Source organism: Physeter macrocephalus, chromosome 8 (genome assembly GCF_002837175.3).
Source record: "Physeter macrocephalus isolate SW-GA chromosome 8, ASM283717v5, whole genome shotgun sequence".
Lineage (NCBI taxonomy): Eukaryota > Metazoa > Chordata > Mammalia > Artiodactyla > Physeteridae > Physeter > Physeter macrocephalus.
In genome coordinates this window covers 105,685,645-105,708,404 of record NC_041221.1, presented here as the reverse complement: position 1 = coordinate 105,708,404, position 22,760 = coordinate 105,685,645, and the positions used below count along the sequence as shown (strand labels likewise).

The following is a 22,760-nucleotide window of genomic DNA, read 5'->3' as shown; positions in this document are numbered from 1 at the left end:
CCCGGTCCGGGAAGATCCCACATGCCGCGGAGCGGCTGGGCCCGTGAGCCATGGCCACTGAGCCTGTGTGTCCGGAGCCTGTGCTCCGCAACGGGAGAGGCCACAGCAGTGAGAGGCCCGCGTACCGCAGGAAAAAAAAAAAGGGGGGGACAGGTTAGTATACTAGACCGCTAATAAATTCTAAATAACTGGCTAAGTAAATTACATCTTAGTCTCATCACCAGCAGTTATTAAATTGAAGACAAAGCTCTCATGCTGCAGAATTTGTGATTACTACAACATTTATTTCCTTTCTTCCAACTTGCATGTGTAAGAACTTTATTCTAATTTTCATCAATGGATAAGCAGAGCACCAACTCCGGGTTCTAAATGTTTTGTCAGTATCATGTGCTTCATTGAATGAAAGTGTGTGTTTTAGCCTACAGCCTTTCAACTGCAAAAGAACATGTAGGAAATATCTCTGAAATTCATCCTTGAGTAGCTTCTTTTTACACTTGCAAATCTTCACTTTTATGGGAATTTTAGTCGTTCTTGGTATGTTCTAGAGCCCGGAAGAGCTGGATTGGGCTGCCTGAAATGGTGGGTTTCGGTCATCATGTACTATACCTCATTCAGCCTTAACAACTGGTCTGGTAACAGTGAAACTGTCTATGACTCTGACTGTCTCAGAACTGGAAACAAAGGTCAATGACCAATATATTTGAAAGGTTGGCATATTTCAGCCTGTGAGAGAGAGGGAACATTTAAAATCAGCAAAACAAGTCTTTCTTCATCCCCCACTGATGCTAATATGATTTATCTACCCCAAGTTTGATTTGCTGTTTGTATTTCTCGCTTTAACCTCTGCTGGGAAAAAAAAAAAAAAAAAAAGAGCATCTTCAGATTTAGGATCCGAAAGCCATAAGGCTTGCATTCTGTGCTGAAAGGAATAACAGGAGGAGACAAGAAGAGACGTGTTATGCAACGCAACAGAGACTGCCATCCTGCCCATCTCCTCCCAAAACGTATTTATAAAACAAATCCTGTGTCTATTGCTGGGCCCATTAGGCCCTTCAGGACAAATGAGAAATTCTTCTGGTTAAAAAGACATCTTATTGTGAAATTAGCCTTTAAATCTATAATAGAATTGAAAGACTGTGCTGTCAAGACATATTCACTTTAGATTTAGTTTAAAATTTGGGAGGAACCCTGAGCTGATAAATTTGCTTAATCTTTGACCATAAATCATATCCTTCTTTTACATTTCAATTTCAGAATGTAATATAATAAGTTGCCTTGTAATTAAAGACGTGACAGTGTAGTTCTGTTCAAATAGGAATATTAAAACAATCACCTCCTTGACAGATTAAAATACATTTAAAATGTAATAATCAACTATCCAGTTCATGAGAAATAGCATTTTCATCATTGAGTCCTTTAAAACACTACATGAAAGGATAAAAGTGCCTCACAGCTTCTTAACCTCTAATAAGCAGTGTCTCTTTTCAGTAACGCTGTTTCTCTATTTATGGAGTAAAGAAACTTCACTCAGGAGCTGCTTGATAAAATACCTCAGTACATATTTCCCTGGAAGCAGGCTCTCTGCTGTGCCAGCAACATATGCTGAAGGCCAATTTAGAACGTTTTAAATATGCACCGTACCCTTCCTTTTCCAGCTACTAAAATGAAACGCATTTTGGCTTTAGCAAATGAGGGATGGAATGAGAGGAGGAACACTGCAGGGAAAAGTGGCTAAAGATGACCTCAGAGAAGGATGATGATGATGGTGCTGCCTCTCTGCAGCCTGAACACAGGGCACTGCCTGTGTGTCCTGTGAACTCGACCTCCCAGCTGTCAGTCTCCACACCACGAGAGCATATGGTGATAGAGGAGGAAGTAAGGTCAATGACGTGAAAAACTATCCATTGAGAAAGAAAGCTAGGTGATGTCTCCTTGCCAAAGCAAAGAGGAACGAACCGAGGTCAGAGTAGAGAACTTCCACTTGAGGTCAAGGACTGGAGTGTTCAAGTACTAGGTGTCCCCAATGGAGCGACCCAAGTTTGAAAATAGATTAGTTAGTTAGGAGCAGAGTCCTACAGATCAGGTTAACTATGGTCATGAAACAATGTTTTGGTCCTTGTCTCAGTAGAAACTTGGGGGCACATTGTTGATAACTAAATGCAAAGACATCCAGTCAACTCTTTTTTTTTTTTTTTTTTTTTAGTAAATTTATTTATTTATTTTTGGCTGCGTTGGGTCTTCGTTGCTGCCCACGGGCTTTCTCTAGTTGTGGCGAGCAGGGCCTACCCTTTGTTGCGGTGCGCGGGCTTCTCAGTGCAGTGGCTTCTCTTGTGGGTGTACGGGCTTCAGTGGTTGCGGCACGCGGCCTCAGTAGTTGTGGCTCGCAGGCTCAGTAGTTGCGGCACGCGGCCTCAGTAGTTGTGGCTCGCAGGCTCAGTAGTTGCGGCACACGGGCTCAGTAGTTGTGGCGCGCAGGCTCAGTAGTTGTGGCACACGGGCTCAGTAGTTGTGGTGCACGGGCTTAGTTGCTCCGCGGCATGTGGGATCTTCCCGGACCAGGGCTCGAACCCGTGTCCCCTGCATTGGCAGGTGGATTCTTAACCACTGTGCCACCAGGGAAGTCCCAGACAGCCTGTCAACTCTTACTTCACCTCTGTCATCTTGATTTCACTTGAATTCCAATACTCCATCCATGAGTCACTTTCTCCAGACAGGTTATATAAGGAGAGAGATATTAATAGTAGTTTAAATTTATAATAAAAACTGTATTTAGCTGTGAAATGTCATCAGGTAAACACTGAAGACAAACTAAGACAAAAACACATGTCTGCATAGAGACTTTGTAGCTCAAATCCCACCTTTAGTTGTTGTTTTTTGCTATCGGTAGCCCCAAACTGTATTTTTTATCCAAGCCTCCAGGCAGCCTCTGGGTCATCAAAACAATCATAAAGTGCATAATTCATTTTTAGTAGTTGAATTAATTACAAAGAATTAGTTGCTGTACTGAATTTTATTCTTCTTAATTAATTAAAATGACCCTTTCACAATATATATGACATTCTCAACCAGCCTACTGCCACATTTTGATAAATGTACACAATGTGTTCTTGTCATAAGTGTATATATATATATACACTGTTATATGTTATATGGAACACTGACCTGAATAGCCATGCAACCAAGTGGAGGACAAGGGCCATCACTGTATGCACATGAGATGTTTCCTGGCACTTGGGACTTGTATTGTGAGAACACAGGCAGAGCGGTAATCATTTTACTCAAACACAGTCACTTTTCTAAGTGTGGCAGTCATGCCTGCTTTTACGTTGTAAACCACTGTGATAATTTAGTAGAGATTGTATTGTAATTATTGTTGGCATGTTGGTATGCAGCCAGAAATTCCTACAGTTCATAATATGCAATGGTCTCAGAGAGGTAGAGAACCACAGATACAATAGATGGAATTAAAGATTAGAAGTAAAGAGGAGACATTTATAAGAAAATTTCTCATAAATTTACAAATGTGTCAAAGCAGTGGCGGGCTACCCATGAAATTTGTAAGTATTGGCATGTGGAATTATCCTTCCTAGAGGTGAATTTGCTCATTTAATACGAACTAAAGCTCGTGAAAGTTTCCTGATGGAAAAAAAAAAAAAAAAAAAGTTCCCTTCTTGTGAATGGCTACGGAGTCTTAACAGCACTTTATCCTGTGAAAGGTTGGAATGAAGTGCATGAGTCAGGAGCTAACCCTGTGATCTGAGGCTTATTCAGAAGTTGATGCACCCTTCCGCTTTCAGTGCAGGAGTTTAGGATCAACCTAGTGAGGAAGAGAGAAGGGCCAGGACCCCTTGCAGCAGACTTTCCTAGCAGTGTAAACAGGATGAGGGGAATTACAGTCAGTAAAGCTTTGGGCCATTATGATTAGGAGGAAAGTATATATGCTTCAGAAGCCATCAGACTGGGGTTGAAATCCTAACTCTGCTACTTATTTCTTGTGGAAAAAAATTGAACTAAGTGGATAACAACTTCTCTGAATGTCATTTTCTCATTGGTATAGTGAAACTAATTATAACTACCCAATAAGGATTTCATGTGACAACAGATGCAAAGCCATAAAATAGCAGATCCTGGACATGGCAAATATTTGTTGCATCAGTGAATGTAGGAGAGAACTGAAACCCCATCAAGAATGAGAATCATCCCTCTGGCGAAATACAGAGTGGACCTAAGAACTTGACTTTAGCAATTAAATCTCAGTTCTGAGGTCAGACTGCTTGGGTTTGAATTCTGCCTCCACCTTTTATTATTCCTGTCACATCGGGCACGTTGCTTGACTTCTTAATCTCAGTTTCCTCATCTCTAACTGGGTGTACTAATAGTGTCTATTCTGTGGCGTTGTGATGGAGATTAAATTGAGATAATGAAGGTAACGTAATAACCACTCAATAATATTAGCCATACATATGTGCTTCTTCACAGTAAGGCCAGAAAAGAATGATTCAGTGTGACTTTGTAGTCAAAGAGCATAATTTGGGATAGTCTTAGACTATCTAACTCTCAACCTTTCTTTGGATTGTACTTAGCTACGTTATACAGATGCCTTTTATGAGTTCCAGTTGGTCACTGTTTTTATGTTCACATTGTCCATTCTTTGAAATTTACATTAGTAAAATAATTTATGCAACTTGAATATCTGAAACAGAAGTGTAAGTTGATTCTATGGTAAATCATAATCATTTCTTTGTCATGTGCATAGAAGGGTATAAGTGTTAATTGCTGGGACAATCTCATGTTTAAAATTGGCTCCACAGTGATTCACTTAACACCCCACACAAAGTAAATTGTCACCAGAAAAGCATAACTGGTCAACCCAATGTAAAATGGGTCTTCAGTCTCATGGTTTGCTTTATTAAAATTATAGCAGAATTAACAGGGATAAAAGTTTAGAAAAAGGGTAGCTAAACTTGAGGCACCAAAAAACTATGACAATTTGTAGAATAAAGCAATAACCGAATGGGTCCAGACAGTGGCAGTTTTCTTAATTTTCACTTTTAAGCAGTCTCCAGTGCCAGTAGAAGCTAAGATGAGTGACACTTAGGGAAAGGAAAAACCTCCCCCTTGAATGTCTTTAAAATCTATAATAATAATATAATAATATAAAGTGCATCTGGGCATTGCCTTCTGCTGCAGTTCTTGTCTGGCTCTCAGCCAGAACTGTCAGCCTACTCTGAGTGCTGATGATTCACATCCCAGCACCCTTTTATCTGAACGTTGCAGTGTCTTTTCTTTGTACTTTGGCAGTGATGTTACCTTGATGTTCAAAAACCTTTTAAAAGCAACACAGGCTTTCCTTGTATCTTGACAAATCGTTGTCTGCCAGTAATGAAGAAAAAGAAAACCTGGTTTCGCCATCACTGTAGATAGAAAGAAATAAATACTTGTGAGGGTTTTCTTGTTTATTTTTTGTTTTTTGTTTTTTTGCGGTACGCGGACCTCTCACTGTTGTGGCCTCTCCCGTTGCGGAGCGCAGGCTCCGGACGCGCAGGCTCAGCGGCCACGGCTCACGGGCCCAGCCGCTCCGCGGCATGTGGGATCTTCCCGGACCGGGACAGGAACCCATGTCCCCTGCATCGGCAGGCGGACTCTCAACCACTGCGCCATCAGGGAAGCCCAGTTTCCTTGTTTTTTAAAAATGGTTATGTATTTTGAGATCCTCTAACTGAAGTGATCTGATCATCCTTCCTTATTTCTCTTGCATAAATCAACATGCTGCTTTTCAAAAGCACAGACCAAGTGGAGTTTCTGGGGATCATTTGATATTTGAGGACGGACAGAATTTAGGATTTTTATATGATTTCCTTTCTTCTGGGATTTTTAAAAAGGGAAACCTGGGGATTATTTTTATTTCTGCCATTGTTTAAAAAGTAATACTTTGTTACTTACCCATTTTAATATACCCTTATATATAGTAACAGTGCTTTATATTCACGTGTGCTTTTCATACATTTCCTCATCTGAGGCTTGAAGCAGCTGTGTGAGGTCAGCAAGGAAGATTCTCATTATTATTCTACTTAACATGTGAGGAAACTGAGGCTCAGGATGGCTTATGACTCTCCTACTCAACCAGCAGCAGATCTAGTTCTACTCACTCAAAATAAGTAGCTCTTCCACTTTTACCACGGTGTATTTCAGAACGAAATCTCGACTTTGTCAATGAATATTTAGCATCCAGAGCAAAGGTAGTATTCACAAAAACCTGTCAGAGGTCCTTGTTATGTGTGGGTGCTGCATTTTAAGGAGAACACTGGGAAACTAGAAGATGTGAAGAGAGTCAAAATACTAGTATGATGGGGAGTCTGGAAACTGTACCAGAAATAACCAAAGGAATCAGGGTTTTCAAGTCTGGAGAAAGGAGGATACAGAGAGAGATGCAGCTGACATCTCCGAATGTTTTATGTACTACCTGGTGGAAGAGGAATTAAATTTTCTCTTTGTAATTTCAGGCAGCAGAAGTAGGATCACTGGATGGAAATTACACAGAAGTGGATTTATGCTCAATATAAGAAGAAACTTGCTAACATTTAGAGATGTCCAAAGATAGACTAGCTCACCGTCACTGGGAAGTGTTCTCCCTGAGACTGTCTGACTTGAAGATTTTATGACTTTATGGGCATTGTATTTCAACAGTGACGTAGTTTTGTGATGACCCTCCTAAGGGCTCAGAGAAGAATTTCCTCACCAGCTAAAAACAAAGGGGTTTTGTAGGCTTTTCCACTCTCATTTTAGAAAGTTGTGTACATAACAATTCCTGTTTCACACACCACTGGGTCCTGGGAAAAACTGTTCAGTTGATGGGGAAAGGCACATTAGTTAAAACAAATAAGCAAAACTTTTTTAAGATAAGAATTGAAGCAGACACTGTGATGTGGGCAGTGGTGTGTTTGTGTGCACACGTTTTAACTCTTTCAGGATGAAGTGGCTGTGGTTTTGCTGTTTTCCTCTGACTTCGTACTTTCTCTACTCCTCAGTCCAGCCCTAGAACACAACTTATGAAAGTGAAAGAAATGGGCAGAAAAGTCATTCGACCTAGATCGTTTCAATTTAATAGGGAAAGGGCGAGGGCATCAAAACAGAGATTGGATAAAACGAGTTTGTGATAAAAGCAGATTTACTAAGGGAAACACCTAACTAGGATCCTAAGTCTTGGTTCCAGGTCTAGCTCAGTGGCTCATTGCTTCATCATTATGCCTTCGGGTTTTATTTTCCTCTAAAGTGGAAGTGTTGTTCTAGGAATTTTCTTTTCAACTTTTAAATTTTATGATTCTAATTCTCTCAATTTTATCACTCTAATTGTCCACAGTTGCATAGGAAATTAAGAATGGTCTCAGTTATAACAAAAACAATTCATTTATTCTTTAAATTTCCTACTCATTTATTCAAAAATATTTATTAAATGAAACACTATTTTAGAAATATGAAAACCCTGATTTTAACAATGAAAGGAAAACAGCAAATCAGTACCTTTAATACTTTAAATGAAAGTGAAGCGCTCCATTGGTAGGGTACTTTGAAACAACGGTAATAGAATTCCTCTGTAAAATGGCATGCTGTTATTTAGATTTGGAACAGCAACAATTCAAACCATGCCTCAAATCATATGGCACCAAATAAAAACGTACTATAATAAATCTTTAGCCTGAGCGTTATTAATGGGTTCAACCACTGATTCCAAGCAGGAAGGCTTTCCTCTATGAATAATCCTATCTTTTTCTTCTTCCAACAGATTCCAGAGGGGTGACTACCACATTGACGTCTGTATCAATGACTACCTGGATGTGTTCTGCCCTCACTATGAGGACTCAGTCCCGGAAGATAAGACTGAGCGTTATGTCCTCTACATGGTGAACTTTGATGGCTACAGTGCCTGCGACCATACTTCCAAAGGGTTCAAGAGATGGGAATGTAACCGGCCTCACTCTCCAAATGGACCACTGAAGTTCTCTGAAAAATTCCAGCTCTTCACACCCTTTTCCCTAGGATTTGAATTCAGACCAGGCCGGGAATATTTCTACATCTGTGAGTATACAGAGATTTATCATGTTGTAGGGCAGCTGCAAGAACCCAGACTGATTTTTTAGCCGTGTTTCAGAGAACTGCAGAGAGCTGGACTCTGCATTATAGATGTCTCCTTGTACATGCATACATCAGGATCCCTAGATACATTAGCTGGGAATTGAGAGCACAAATTAGATTAAACACACAGCGCCTCTCCCCCTATGAAATTGTGTGTCAGCCTGTTCAGTGAACCACTGCTGACTTGTATTTCTTTTAAATGAAAATTGCTACCAAAGCTCAGGAAAAGAAAAAGAGATTCCTGAAAAAAGAATTAAAGGAAATAATTCAATTTACATAGCTTGGAGTCATTGGCTTTCTCATTCAGGTGTCAGCAATATCCTTTCAATCGCCCACATTTTCAGTTGGAGAAAGCCAAAACGCCTGCAAGTGTCAGCAAGCTGATGATAAATACTCTCTTTGCACCAAGGAGAAAAGACAATTATTCAGAGCAGCTGTGTCTTTAAACAGGAAAGAGTGTGAAGAAGTATCTTGGTTTTTTCTCCATCTTACACACCATCACTTCTTCAGGCATCATACTGGTCATGTATTCTAGGTAAATGCTTCTCAAACTTCACTGTGCACAGGTCACCTGGCGATCTTGTTATAATGCAGATTCTCATTCAGGGGGCCTGGGGTGGGGCCCCGAGATGTGGTATTTGGAAAGCTCCCCGGTGATGCCACTGCTGCTGGTCTGTGGACCACAGTTGAGTTAGCAGGATAATAGGAAATACCTAATTTAGGCAGCTTGCTGTGTATCTGGACTTGCCTTTAACTAGTATCAGATATTTAAGCTATCTGGACTTTCCCACGTGTTTTGACTGTCAACTGAAGGCATGAAATGTTAAAAGTACTTTGTTCAAAAGTACATTTGCTGACCAACTTATCATGGCTCAGAAATTTGGGGGATGCAAGATGAAGAGACACTCCCTGTCCTCAAGGAGTGACTGTCTAGTGGGGAGCAGACGTTTAAGTAGGCAGTGAAAATGGAAATAGACAGTTGCTGAATGCCGATGAGTGGCAGGGAGCCTTGGGAACGTAGGGGAGGTTGGACCTCACCTGCTTGTTAGAATCAGGAAGTGCAGAGCCTCCTAGAGTGCTGAGCTGCTCAGTCACCTCCGCCTGCCAGGCAAACGAGATAAAGAACATTCCTGGTTTTCTGATTCATTTCTTCAATATCCCAGTGTCCTCCCCCACCTCTTCTCCCCCACATGTTTTAAGTCTACAAGGATTTCTAGCTCCTCTTCTTCTCCAGAAAACAGAGTTTTCTAATAAGCCGGATTTCCCCATCACAAGGGCACTCTCACTTATTCTGGAATTGAATTTAAAAAGGAAATTGAACAGCACCAGTTTTATTATTTCAGTACATATTTCAGGCATTAGTCATGAAAAAACATGTAAAAGTCTTGATAGTATATCACGTTGGATCCATAAAATAAGAAAAGGAATATTGAGTCCCGTGGATGGAGGAAACATTAGCATACAGTGAATTCACATGTTCTCAGGCAGCAGGCTCTTGCCTTTTGCTGATTTTTTACTTTGTGAAAGAATCTCATTCAGCAAAGGAGAAAGAGGAAAAAAGGAAGACTTCAGCTGTGGGACAGAGACTCATTAATTGCCTAACTCTAAAATATCATACTGTTGTAAGAGGAAATTATTGCCAGTTTCAAAATTTTCACATGGTTTCTCAGATTAACAAACAGCAACAAAAGCAAAAAGCAAAAATGAATAGAGGGCACTAAGATGGGAAACATGGTTGATTTCATGATTATTAGAAATTATAGAATCCATTGAGGTTCATAAGCAAGATGTTATTATTCAAATACACCCATAGTGCTTATGACTGGTTTTTCCTCATTTGTGGTAAAATTCAATATTTCACTAAAAATCATTATGTGTCTTCTATAACATTCATTTAACGGAGTCATTTAACTGTCAAGGGCTCCTGTCAAAGTAATTGTTCAAAATGCTTCAAAATATCAAGAGCTTTTTGCTGTTCAGCTGAGTTTAACCTGAATTACTTCTTTTAATGAAAGGTAAAATAGCACAAAATTGGCAGCAAAAAGATGTTCATTTACAAGAAGTGCAGTGGCCTGGTCATCGGTTAAACTGAATTTTCAACCAGGTTTTAGAACCAGAAGAGCATCCTTCCCTGTCTTTTTAGTAGGGAAAGGGTTTCCCCTCTTCCTTTCACTGCTGAGAGTGGACACCTTACAGACATTTCATATACTGTGGTCATAATTAAACTAAAGGATTCTTAGGGGAGAATTGGCCCTCAGTTGAATTTTCCTCTTTCCTAATGTGCGTGGAATGAACAAGATGATTGGGAAATGGCTCTTTTCGCACTCATTACTTTACATGGAGCCCCACCGCTGATCTCAGGAGCCAGCCTGACTGCCCACTTGTCAATTTTATAAAATGTCCTTACTAGGCCAGGGGTATATTTCAGCTCCTCAAGGCCTTAAAATCTCTTCCAAGTTTTCCAAGAGAAAAATGAAAGCTATAGCCTTTTGACGGTCCTGCTTCAAGGTGCCGGAGGAAGGCTTAAACTCAGGGGTGACTGCAGAGGACTGAAAGTCAGATACAAGCTTGAACTGGGGGGGGGAAGGGAAGAGGAATAGTTCATAACAGGAAGTCCACCTCATCACTTAGACTCAGGACACAAATCGGAGTGTTCTTATCAAGTTCTGCTTTATCTTCAACGAGCTTTATTTCCTTCTTAGTTTCTCCACATTATACAAAATTAAGAAAATACAGTAGTTGGAAATAATCTCATGAAGTTTCCTGTTTACATTAAAAATAAAATACCGTTCACGATTCTAGATCCTTTATTTGTCTCAAGGACGACTCTATGCTATGTCTTCCTTTCCTTGGGAACAGGCAGTGTACTAAGTTGTTGGGATCGCCGATTATAGGTCAGGTAGACTGAGCCCATCCTCTCAATCTGACAGATACTGTTTTTAATCTACAGGAGTTATTTTGGTAAGAGATTGGCATACTAAAATAACTAGAGAAGGTTGGTGGCTTTTCTACCAGTGATAGATTTGCAGAACTGCCCGTCAATAGATTATGGCAATGGTCATTTATATAGACTTTCTAAGGCAAAGAGTTATTTTAGAAACTTTAAAAATGCTCATTTTAGAAATTATTCTCATAAACATTAACCTAATGAGGACATGTTTGAAAGAAGTTTTGTGTAGTTATTTTTAAATCAGAAGAGGCAAAGGGGAATAAATAAGGGCGCCATAAGTTATCTTTGTAAGTTAGTAGAACTGCTGATTTTGAATGTCCTCTTCTGTAAAGTAAGGAAAACTGAGTCCTGGGCCCTTCTCTTGACCTAACGAGGTTATGTGATTTTGGATAAATCATCTAATCTCTCTGGGTTTCTATTTCCACATCTGTAAAATAATGAGGTTGCAATAGATGATTTCAAACTTTCTTGGAGGTTTAATATATTTTATCATAGGGTCTGCACACTAGGGTAGAGTTAACATCTGTAAAATGGCCCAGACCAAAGCCTTACTTAGTAGTAAGTAGATGTTCAATAAATGCCAGTTAAAGGGATATATTTAAGGAAAATGGAGAGTGGAGCAGCATATTAGAATTATTGAACTAGCTCTACATTGGCCACCTGATCCACGCCACCATCATTCATTGTCTTGTCTAGCGTGGCAGGCTCCTATCTGTTTCCCCTCCTCATGTCACGTCAAAGCCCTCCAGAGACTTCTTGTCTCACCAAGACAAAATCCAAAGTCTCTAACCTGGCAAACAGGGTCCTCTGAGACAAGTCCTCTTCTCCTCCCCACCCTCAGTCTCTTGGACTTCTCCTCCTACCATCTCTGCCTATTGTCTCTCTTCTGGCCACCCTGTCCTCCTTGTTCATCATACCTGCCCAGCGCCCCCTGACATCAAGGCCTTGGTTCTTTATCTTCTCTCTGCCTGAGGTTCTCATTGGCCCAGGTATCCACATCCCTTGCTCTCACTTGCTTTAGGTTGGGCCAAAAAATGTCTTTATCTTGAGAGGCTCTTCTGACCTCCCTATATATAAAGATAATATCTGTACCATTCTCTACACTCTTAACTCTGCTTTATTTTCACTCAAGCACTTATCACATTATATATTTATGGTGGTTTGTTCATGGCTATTTCTGCTGTATGCCCTCTATTATATTGTTTGGCATGTAGTAGATGATCAATAAATAAGACTCACTAGTGTTTATGTGGCACTCATTCTGTTCCAGGCACTGTTCTAAATACCCTGCTGTTCTCAAAACAGCACTGTGAGGTACTGTTCTTATTTCCCATTTTACAGGTGGAGAAACTGAGGCACAGAAAATTTAGGTAACTTGAAAAAAGTTCACACAAACAAGAAGTGCGTAGCTAATCTGAGAAGAAATTAAGTGAGTAAACAACTAAAAGGAAGTGAAGAGATAAGGTCCTAGGTCTTATATGCTTAAAAAGAAAAAATATATTTTGTATTAAAAAAAGATTAGAAATTATTAGCACTACTGTTTAGAGAATATTACTTTATAAACTCTACTGGAACCCCAAATCAGGTAGTGCAAGATACATTTTAAACACATTTTTACATTTTCAGCTCTCCAAAGGATACTCTTCCATCTCAACTGTATCTTCCCAGATGGTTGACCTTTTTAATACAATAACTTCAGAAAAGTTGTACTTTCAAAGAAATTCTTCTTAAATCCCCTGAATATTCAGCATCCAGACTAAATTATGATTGCGCACTTGATTCAGGAAACGAGTGATTTTTAATGAGAGACCTACAATAAGGAAGACAGATGTCATTTTCTTAAAATGATACTAAAAAGGCAGAGAATTCTTCTAGCATTTGCCACATCTGAGGTATAGCTGATCTCCTTCAAAAGAAGATACTTGGAGTATAGATAGTTTATAGCCATAGTGCTCAGATGGAATCCAGGAGTTTCTGGGAGATTATTAGGGAATACTCTTCCTAAGCTTATTGGCAAGTAAACTTGAATACCCATGATGCTTTAGTTTTACTCCTTCCTAATTGACATGGTGATGTAAGTATGGAGCTGGAAAATGTCCATTTCCTTGAAGTTAGAATCCTAAAAAATCTCATCAATGAAAAGAACTTTAAAGGAGCTGAAGCTTTCTGCTCCAGTCTTTTTGGTATACATATTTTTTTAAATTAGAAAGAAAATCATGAGGACAGTTTATGTTTCTGTGGGCATCATTCTTCAGTGCATACTTGAATGTATGTGGTTAACTGCTAATTCTCTGCTTTGTGTACTTTAACTAAAATTTACAGTCTTAAACTGTGAAGTAATTTTAATATCTACTACACAGTTTTTAAAACTGACAAAATAAGAAACCTAAATTCTGAAGAGATATCTTATTGAAATGATCAAGATCAGCTTCAGAAACCATTTGATTGTATAAGATGGTTGCTGAGTATCCTTTAAGGAGTGTAAGAATATTCAGTAAATCCAGAGAATACTAATATAAAGAAAGTGCTACACTTGCCAACGGGATATGTTCCAAAAGCTTATTTACAGGTGAGTTGTTTGGAACTTAGAGTGCAGTTTCTCACACAAGTGTTTCTAAAATCAGGCAAGCTCTCTATAATGTGGAAAATCTGCTTAACCATAATGTTGATTTAAAACTGTATACTTTAAGTGAAAAAAATAGTAGAAAACAGCACATAGAAGAGTTGTTGAGTATTTGTTGAATGAATAAATACTATAATAGTAAACCAAATAGAAAAAGTAATTAAAATTTTTCTTAGATGATACTGTTTGAGACAAGCAGATAAATTAGAAGCATTAGGTTTTGCTGCACCCACTGCAGCAGTTCCTTAGTTTCTTAGTAACTCCGGACCGGGGCACAAACCCGTATCCCCTGCATCGGCAGGCGGACGCTCAACCACTGCGCCACCAGGGAAGCCCCACTTAGTAACATTTTTTAATCATATGCTGGCGATTATATCAAAGGAGAGCGGGATACATTGCATCAAAGGAGAGAGTGGATCATGGTTTAAAAAAAAAAAAAGAAAAGGCACAGACTCTGGTAAATGCACCTTTGGGCTCAAATCCCTCACCTATACTCTTAATAGCTATGTGACTTTGGGTAACTTAACCTCACCAAGCCTCACTTTCTTCATCTGTAAAATGGGTGTATAATAATATTTTATTATCACAATCTTTCTTATTTCCAAGTCTCAATTAAAGAAATGTTTTTAAAGGACCAATTGACTACCAAAAAGATAACTTCAATAAACGACATACCCCAAATTTTGTACCCTTTGAACTTACGGCAACTTGAATAGCCCTGATTGATATTTTAGTTTAGTAAAAGAAAACCTCATAAATGCCTCATAAAAATTCACGTTTTAAGCTCATGCCCCATACTGTGAAGGAATATTATGCCAGTTTTACATATGCCTAAGGAAGTCTTCATCCCCCTTTAGATGTCTGGTTTTTCAGCAGCTTACTTTAGTAATCTACATTAAGAATTATTTTCGTCTTGACAGTTCACATGAATCTGCCTTTTTTCTGAGTTCTTATTGAAATAGAAGAGTGTCAAAACAGCATATTTATTAAAGCAGGAGGTAATCTTTTTCATCTTTCATAGTCTTTTACTCTTGCAGGGGAGGTGACCTGTAAGTACAATGTACTTCCTTAAAATGAACAACTCAATATTTGCTTCAACGTGTGTGTGCATTTTGCGTTTATTATCGAAAAATGTTTTTGATTACTGGAGTCTTATTTTAGCATTAAAGGTTCTAGCACATACTTCAGCTGAGAATCAAGGGGCTTATAACTGAAATTTCCAGGACTGTGATCAAATACTAATTCACCTCCTGCATTTTTTTAGGTATGTAGAGTCAGAGCATGGTACTGAGTGATGCATATTTATATTAACAGAGAAGGGAGTTGAAGGGCAGTGTTAGGAAATTGACAAATTTTAATATTTTCTAAAGTGGAAAAGAATGAATACGGCACAGACATCAAATAGTAATTGCTCAGATACAGAGTATATATTAGTTGCCAAAATTTAGGGTTTTTCTTAAGTTTTAAAAAATTTTTAACAAACAATGAAACAGTTTTTCTCTGCTTAGACACTAGACGTTTGTCTGGGATTATATCAGATTTCTGCCTGAAAATAGTCATTCTATTCCCTTCCTATACTTCCAGTGGTCTTTAGTGAACCTGCAAGAATGCACCTTTTTATTTAAAGAATGAGTTTAGAGAATTGTGTCTGTTTCAAGTTGTCCTTGCCATCTTTTAGGAAAGCTTGAATGGATTTCAAGGGCTCTTAAATGAAGGTTAAATAAAGAACATAAAAGAGGATATTTAGAGACTTCAGGATATTTTTCTGTGTTAACTGTAGGTTTCTCTTATGAAAATGGTTGTTTATTGCCTGGTACCCTGTTAACCTTCTGAACGGGAAGGCCGGGCGTCAGCTCAGGCACGGCTAGAGCACAGACGCTTCACCGGGTGTGTTTCACAGAGTCTGAGTGAAATCAAAGGTGGAGGAGGCAATTAATAGGAACAAAGGATATTTTAAAACACTTTATTATTTTTAAAATTTTAGGCAGTATCATTTGATCAAGTAGGGAGAATTTTAAAAAGAAATGCATGCCCTATTAAATGACGAAAGGATGAGATACTGTTAAGAAGAATCAGAAATGAATGCTGGGTTTGTGAAAAAGGAAACTGGGGCAAACATCACTGCTTAATACATTCTGACTTTGGACCGTTCTTAAAGTTTGCAAAGGGAGCCTTAAAACCTATTGAATAATTGGGGCTTGCTGGCAATTCATGGTATCAGCCATAAGAAACAGAAGACTCATAAGAATTCTTCCCTTTGCTTGAATTTTTCAAAGGCTGCGACACTCAGATAAGAAGTTCAAAAACAAAATAATTTCTGTGTTTCTTTTAAGAGTTTAAAATGCTACATTACAAGATTGAGGGAACATGTAGAGTTCTGACCTCCTAAGGGGGAGGAAGGAATTATGTCACCTTTTGCTTCCTTTTACCCCACTGAGACTAAATGCTGATGTGGAAACAAATGAAAGGACTGTTCTTTTTAATCCCTAAATGTCAGAAATGGCCGCATCGCCGAGAGAAAAAACGCACCTGATTAATTGTGTAATTTCACAGGGAAGCGGTAATTCTCAGCCTTATAAACAAGTAATGTACTAATTTGGTTTCAGAGTTAACTGAAAGCAGTTTAATGAGCTGCTGTATCATGTGTATGTGCAGTGTTACATAGAGCAGATGCCAGGAGAAATGGAAATAACATGCCAGTGACACTTGGAATAACAGTGTTTATACTCCATTGACTTTGGGTTGTCAGCGTGCGATTCTCTGTGTTTCCCTTAGTAACTTATTAAGGCAACTGAACTCCAGTGTAATGATGTCTAAGTGTCATTTGCTGTAAATTAACACAAGCACGCACACATGAAATGCATAGTCAATCTTCAGAAAAAAATAGTATTTCCTCATATAGTCGACCAAAATATTATTCATGAAGCATGCACACAGAGTGAAAGGTGACTCTGTCAACATTGTGCATGCTGGGAGAACAGTATTTTGGCCTTTCGTCAGAAGAAATACTATTTCTACAGATTTTCCCACTCATCTATTCGTGCTCTATTTTAACAGAATGGTCATGTAACTCTCAGTTTGAAAGTTGTCAGACAGCCTCACAGCAGGCTTATATTATCTACAGAGTTCTTTATGAGGAAATATAAATCACCACAAATGAGACTTTTCACAGCCAGAGATATGTAGAAATTTGTGTCAGTGCTTTGCTGGCTTGCTAAAAAATATCTCTAGGCTCCAAAGCTCTCTCACAACTCATCCCCGCTCCCTACCCTTTTGGGAAGCAATTCTCAAAGCTTGAGATTTATGGTCCAGAGGGCTGATAGTGGCTATAAAGTTTTCTATTTTCTCTTTTCTTTAATATTAATGCAGAGAATGAGACATTATCATTCATTATTTTAGTTCATGAGTATCCTGTGGGCTTGAAATATGGTTTCTGGGGATATGGCTTACCTCTGTTTAATGGGGGAAATATGTGGACTTTGGCAACAGGCTTCTTTTCCATCAAATGTTTTTAGGCAGGTTGTAGAAAGTCCACGTTAGGAACAGAACTTTAATAGATGGGCTATATCCAGGTTTAGTTTTAAAATTTAAAGCTTTACAAAATATTAATTCATCCTGAGCCCCAGAAGTAAAATATCATGAATTGGAGAATAGCCAGCCAGTCTATTATTGTTAGAAATTGGAATTACAATATCTTTTTCATTTTACTATTTTCAGAGATGTGCAATATTTCCAACTAGTTTCATCTACATTAATGTTAGGTAAGTTTTAGTTTATAATTAGCACTCCCATTTATAGCCAAATCTTTAAAAACAATGGCTCTGAGTCATTAAGAAAGAATATATATTGTTTTTAATTTGAACCTGCCCAAATTTTAGTAGCTCCAATATCTGGATTCTAATGTAAACTGACTTTTTCAGACTTATTTTTAACAAAAGTTTCTCAAAGTCAATTTTCTCCCTAAGTACATTATCACAGGCTCTGACTAAAATATGAATTGATGAGGTTTCCCTGTATGTTTTGCTTTAACCGTTTCAGTGGGTCCTCAGCCTTGAATTCAGAACTTCTTGCTCTATTGTAGGCCTCATTTTTAAGGAATAAATCTAAACAAGGAGAGTAAAAATAGACTCCAAATATATGACAGGTGATTTTTTTTTTTTTTTTTTTTTTTTTTACTTTTAATAGATTGCTTAAAGGTCTTACTATATACACCAGGGGCAGGGGCAGTTCAGTTTGGTCAATTTTGAGACCACGTAATGAATATTGTAATGATTTAAATAAAGGTCAGTTCAGAGTTTTTTGGGGTTTTTTTTCCATTAAAAAAAAAAGAGAGAAGATTGCGTCGAGAGGAAGACAGTAAAGATGTGAAGTGCTGATTTGACAGGCAAGGTGGAATTCAGGTCTCAGGGCTTAGATACTATCCTAACTTTAGTGCCCAACCTGCATAGGGGAGTAAAAAAGCATCCTTTTGCTAAAGGCTTACTCATACATTGCCTGAAAACTGCTCCCCTAACAATAATGCTCCCCGTGATAATCATAATGATATGGTTTAGCATTTATTGCAAGTTTACTATGTGCCAGGCACTGTATCAAACACTCCACTTGTTTTAACTCATTGAATTCTCATCTGTGAGGTGGGTACTATTATTATCCCCATTGTGTAGATGAGGAAACTGGGGCTGAGAGCGGTTAAGTAACTTGCCTGAGATCATGTAGTTTGCAGTGGAGTCAGGATTTGAACCCATGCAGTTTGACTCCAAGTCTAAACTTGTTATTCACTTATATCATAATAAGTATTTTTTATAATAAATATTTTAAAAGAAGTTGAAAGGAGAGAGATTTGAAGCACCCTTGGCAAGTGATTAGGTAAGTCCCACCTACACCCTGGAACTCAAGGCAGACCCAGCTCTAAAAATGGCTAATGTGAGGTATAGAGGGATGTTTCATGTCAACCTATCCCTGAGACTCACATACTAGGATGTTTATGGATTTTTAAAACAAAGTAGAGCACTACTGAATGGTTTATGGGGTCAGAACATGATGACATAATAAAATGTGTCACTCACTCTCCCTGCTTCAGTTGGAATGAAGACATTTAATGATTGGCAAGACTATTGAAAATCTATGTCTCTTTGGTACCCTGAGTCATTTTTCAGAGGTTTAAATTTGATGAACAGAATCAGTAGCACACTGTTGGCATTGGTGGATATTACGCAAAGCCTGGTGACTGTCTCCACATCGCAGGTTGTTAACATGACACGCTGGGGATTGCCTGTTGCCTTCGCTCATCCTTAAGCAGCACAGCAGCTGCAATTACTGTTTCTATTATTATTAGTTGTACTTGCCGTTGCTGTCGTTGTTATTTAAAATCCACGAGTTTTTCACAGACTTGGTTATTGCACTTTTTTTCAAATTCAAGAAAAAGGAGTAGAGATTCTACGAGAAGAAGAGCCACTTTGAGAACTTAACAGCATTTGAAATCTTTAGAATGAGGTTCAGGAATCGCAGCAGCCGTGTGCAGCACCCAGATGATTTTTTTAACTTTTTATTTTGTATTGGAGTAGAGTTGATTAACATTGTTGTGTTAGTTTCAGGTGTACAGCAAAGTGATTCAGTTATATACATGTATCTATTCTTTTTCAAATTCTTTTCCCAATTGGGTTGTTACAGAGTATTGAGCAGCATTCCCTGTGCTATACAGCAGGTCATTGGTTATCCATTTTAAATATAGCAGTGAGTCTGGGATTGACAAGCACCCAGATTTCACACAGAAGGGGTCCTGGCTCTGATTCATGAGGGTGGTTGTCAGAGCTGGGGAGACTCCGGGCAGTCCTCCAGAGAACAGGCTTCACACGGCGCATGGGGTTCCTCTCTCACCTGCCTCCCTCTCCGGATAAGGAAATCAGAACAGCAAGGACTGTGGGATCAATGACAAGACACGTCTGACTGGAATGGAAGGTATTCGGAAAATAAAACTGGATAGATTGAGCCAGACTGTTGAGGCCCATTACATCTGGTCTGAAGAATTAGGAACTTATCCAGCAGGCAATAGGGAGTAGTATGTTTCTGAAAGGGAAACTCATTTGGGCCTTATAACTACATTGAAATAATTAGTTGAGGGCTAGATGCAGGCTGGGTATCTAATAAAAGCTAGCAGGTGAACACTTATCCATCCCACCTATTTACATATGTTGTCTCATCCATACCTTATTTCAACTATGTGTTACGCACTATTATTGTTCCCATTTTACAGGTGAGGAAGCCAAAGCACAGACAGGTCAAATAACTGGTCTAAAATCACACTGTCCATGTGTGGCGATAGCCAGAGCTGAGCATTCCAACTTCAGCGTTCATGCTCTTAGCTCTTTTCTCTGAATGGCAGGTAATGTTTGGAAGCTTATTCCATAAATACTACCGGTACTTATGAAAAAATTATTCTCATCTCAGAGATATAAATACCCTTTATTTGAATTTCTATTGTTTCTATATTGCCTTCAGCTTCGTTGCCATTGCTGCAGAGTTTTAGGGTGTTTGTTTTTTGTTTTGTTTTTTTTTGCGTAGGTTTTTATGATGTTTCTGTCAAGTGAAATTGCTAAATCAATAACATTTGCTGGATTGTTAATCAAATAGCTGAATTTCTGGCCTTTTGATATGATGTGTTTATTAAAGTCCATTTTAGAAGATTTATTGTAGTTATTTCCTAAAATATTTATATTAAAAATGCTATACAAATCCATTTGTTAAACTTTACTTGGGCTGTCAGTACTTGTACCTCATTAAATTTGTAGAAAATCTACAGTGGCTATAGAAGGATATACTTCAGTATTATGTATTAGTTTTCTCATTAGTCAACCCTTCATTTCTCACTGAGCCGTGTTTACCCATCAGGCCAATGTAGCAGACACCATAGGGCAACAATAGAAAGTACTCGATGTAATGTTTTTCCTCCGGGAGCTCATAGTCCGATATGAGAAAAATGTATCCATGAAAATGATAGCAAAAAAAGGAGTAAATCACAAGATTGACACTGTCCATAAAAAGAAGATTACGTCAAAAGGAAGACGCTAAAGATGTGAAGTGCTGATTTGACAGGCAAGGTGGAATTCAGGTCTCAGGGCTTAAGATACTGTCCTAACTTTAGTGACCCACCTGCATAGGGGGGTAAAAATGCAGATTCTTGGAACCCTCTTCCAGAAAGTCTGACTCATTCAATGTTATTAGATTGCAGTCGGGAATTTCATTTTTAACAAGCCCTCGAGAAATTTCCCCTGAAGGTGATTTCGTGCCACACTTTGGGAACATTGGCTTAAAGTGGGAGTAGATGGGTCAGAATTCAAGACATAGAAGAAGCGGGTATTGGAGGATTTGAGTGAATGGAACAGCAGCATCAGTGTTGAGAAAAGGCAGTCTTTGTTATATGAATGTTTGTTTAAACCGGGGAACTCTGGTCAGAGAGAGACCATGTGCTAGTCCTAGTCTACGATAAAGACTAAGATAAACTAAGGTTCTGGGAGTCAGCTCGCTCACCAGGGTCATAACAAATTTTTCCTCTGCCTCACAAAGCAAACTGTCTCATTTGCTTCATCTGTAAATAAGATACAATTTCACCAGGCTGCTGCAAACAAGAACTAGGTAACCCCTTTGGGGGGTTTTGTATTTCTTCTACAACTATAAAAATTTTTGTTATAAAATGAGTTCCTTTTACAAAGTGGTAGACTTTGTGAAGTGAGGATAAGAATCAGAAAGCCACATAAAAATAGAGAGGAAACAGGCATGATATCAAGTGATAAGAAATATTCATTTTGGACCAATAGTTTAGAAGGAAAATGTGTGCCTGGGGAGGAAGGAAAGAATAGTGAGTAGTTCCTGTAATATTCTATTTATAAAACACGAGGCTTTTGGAAGGTACATTAAAGAAGTGGGTACCTATTGTCTGTGACCTTTTGTGCTTGTCAGTTTACGTTTTCTTCTCCCTGATGTTTAGTTAGAGTCTGATGAAAAACGACTATATCTAAAATGGAGCCATGATTTGGTTTTGATTAAAGGTCAACAGTGATGTATATTTAATCACTATTTACTCCTTATAGAGTTAGACAGCAATCATGTTTTTAACCATATAATATGTTCTGATTCTTTGAAAATAAGACCATTATTTAATAGGTTCCTTTTAAAAATACTATTAAGTGCAGAAAAATAGATGAAAATGAGGAGATCTGGGTCTTGAGTCCATCACTTATTAGGTGTGTTAATTTGGGCAGGAGGCTTCAAGCCATGCCTCAAGTTTTCCATATATAAATGAGTTAAAGTGCTAGTTTAATAAATGGTATTCTTAATATTGATATTTGAAAGGCAATTAGTTACTTTCCGAGTTTCTGTCAAAATTAATGGTAGCTACCGTGACAAGTTTTTATGGGTACTTTAAATTATACATCTACATGTGTCAAAAATAGTTCCTCTCCTCATCTAGTTTGAAATACACTGGTGGTCAGAAATAGCTGACTGTCATTTACTCACAAGGGCATTTTTCTCACACTCTTTGCAGGATCAAATATGACCAAAATGTATTAAATTAGTTCACTGTGGTTCATTTAGAATATTCTACAAGGGTAAAGATGCAGAAATACCAGCCTGTCACTTAGAGAACCATTCTCTGGATCACGTCCAAGTCTGCAGTGGTCAGTTGAATTTGTTCAAAATATTTTCCAGGGCTAACTAGAAAATTGCTTCACCATTAGCAGGCTTTGTGCACCTGTTTTTTCCCCCATAGAGTCTCATACCTGAGAAATATGGAGAAGTGTTCTTTTCCTAAACTGAAAAACTCAGCTGTAGTCTAAATGAAATGGCATAACTTATCTTTTTCATAATTATCCATTAAAGGAAGAATTAGAGTTAATATTAATCACAGATGTTTCATCAAGTTTTATTATCAACCAGATTGACTGCCAAAGTGCTTTCTGGAAGACATTTTCTCTCCCTCCCCCGCCTGCTACTGAGAACAAACTGTTATTATGGGTCCTTAGATAAAGATTAATGGTTTTGGCAATTTATTTGAGG

General features: G+C 38.4%; 1 protein-coding gene across 2 annotated transcripts in view; it reads left to right on the top strand.

The window, feature by feature from the left end:
- The window catches only part of EFNA5 (ephrin A5), a 280,808-nt gene that overhangs the window by 224,903 nt on the left and 33,145 nt on the right, over nucleotides 1-22,760 (top strand). For both annotated transcript variants that reach the window (XM_007106882.4, XM_007106881.4), the window contains exon 2: nucleotides 7,784-8,076. In XM_007106882.4, the coding sequence (XP_007106944.1) occupies nucleotides 7,784-8,076 (293 nt within the window). The remainder of the gene's footprint in view (nucleotides 1-7,783; nucleotides 8,077-22,760) is intronic.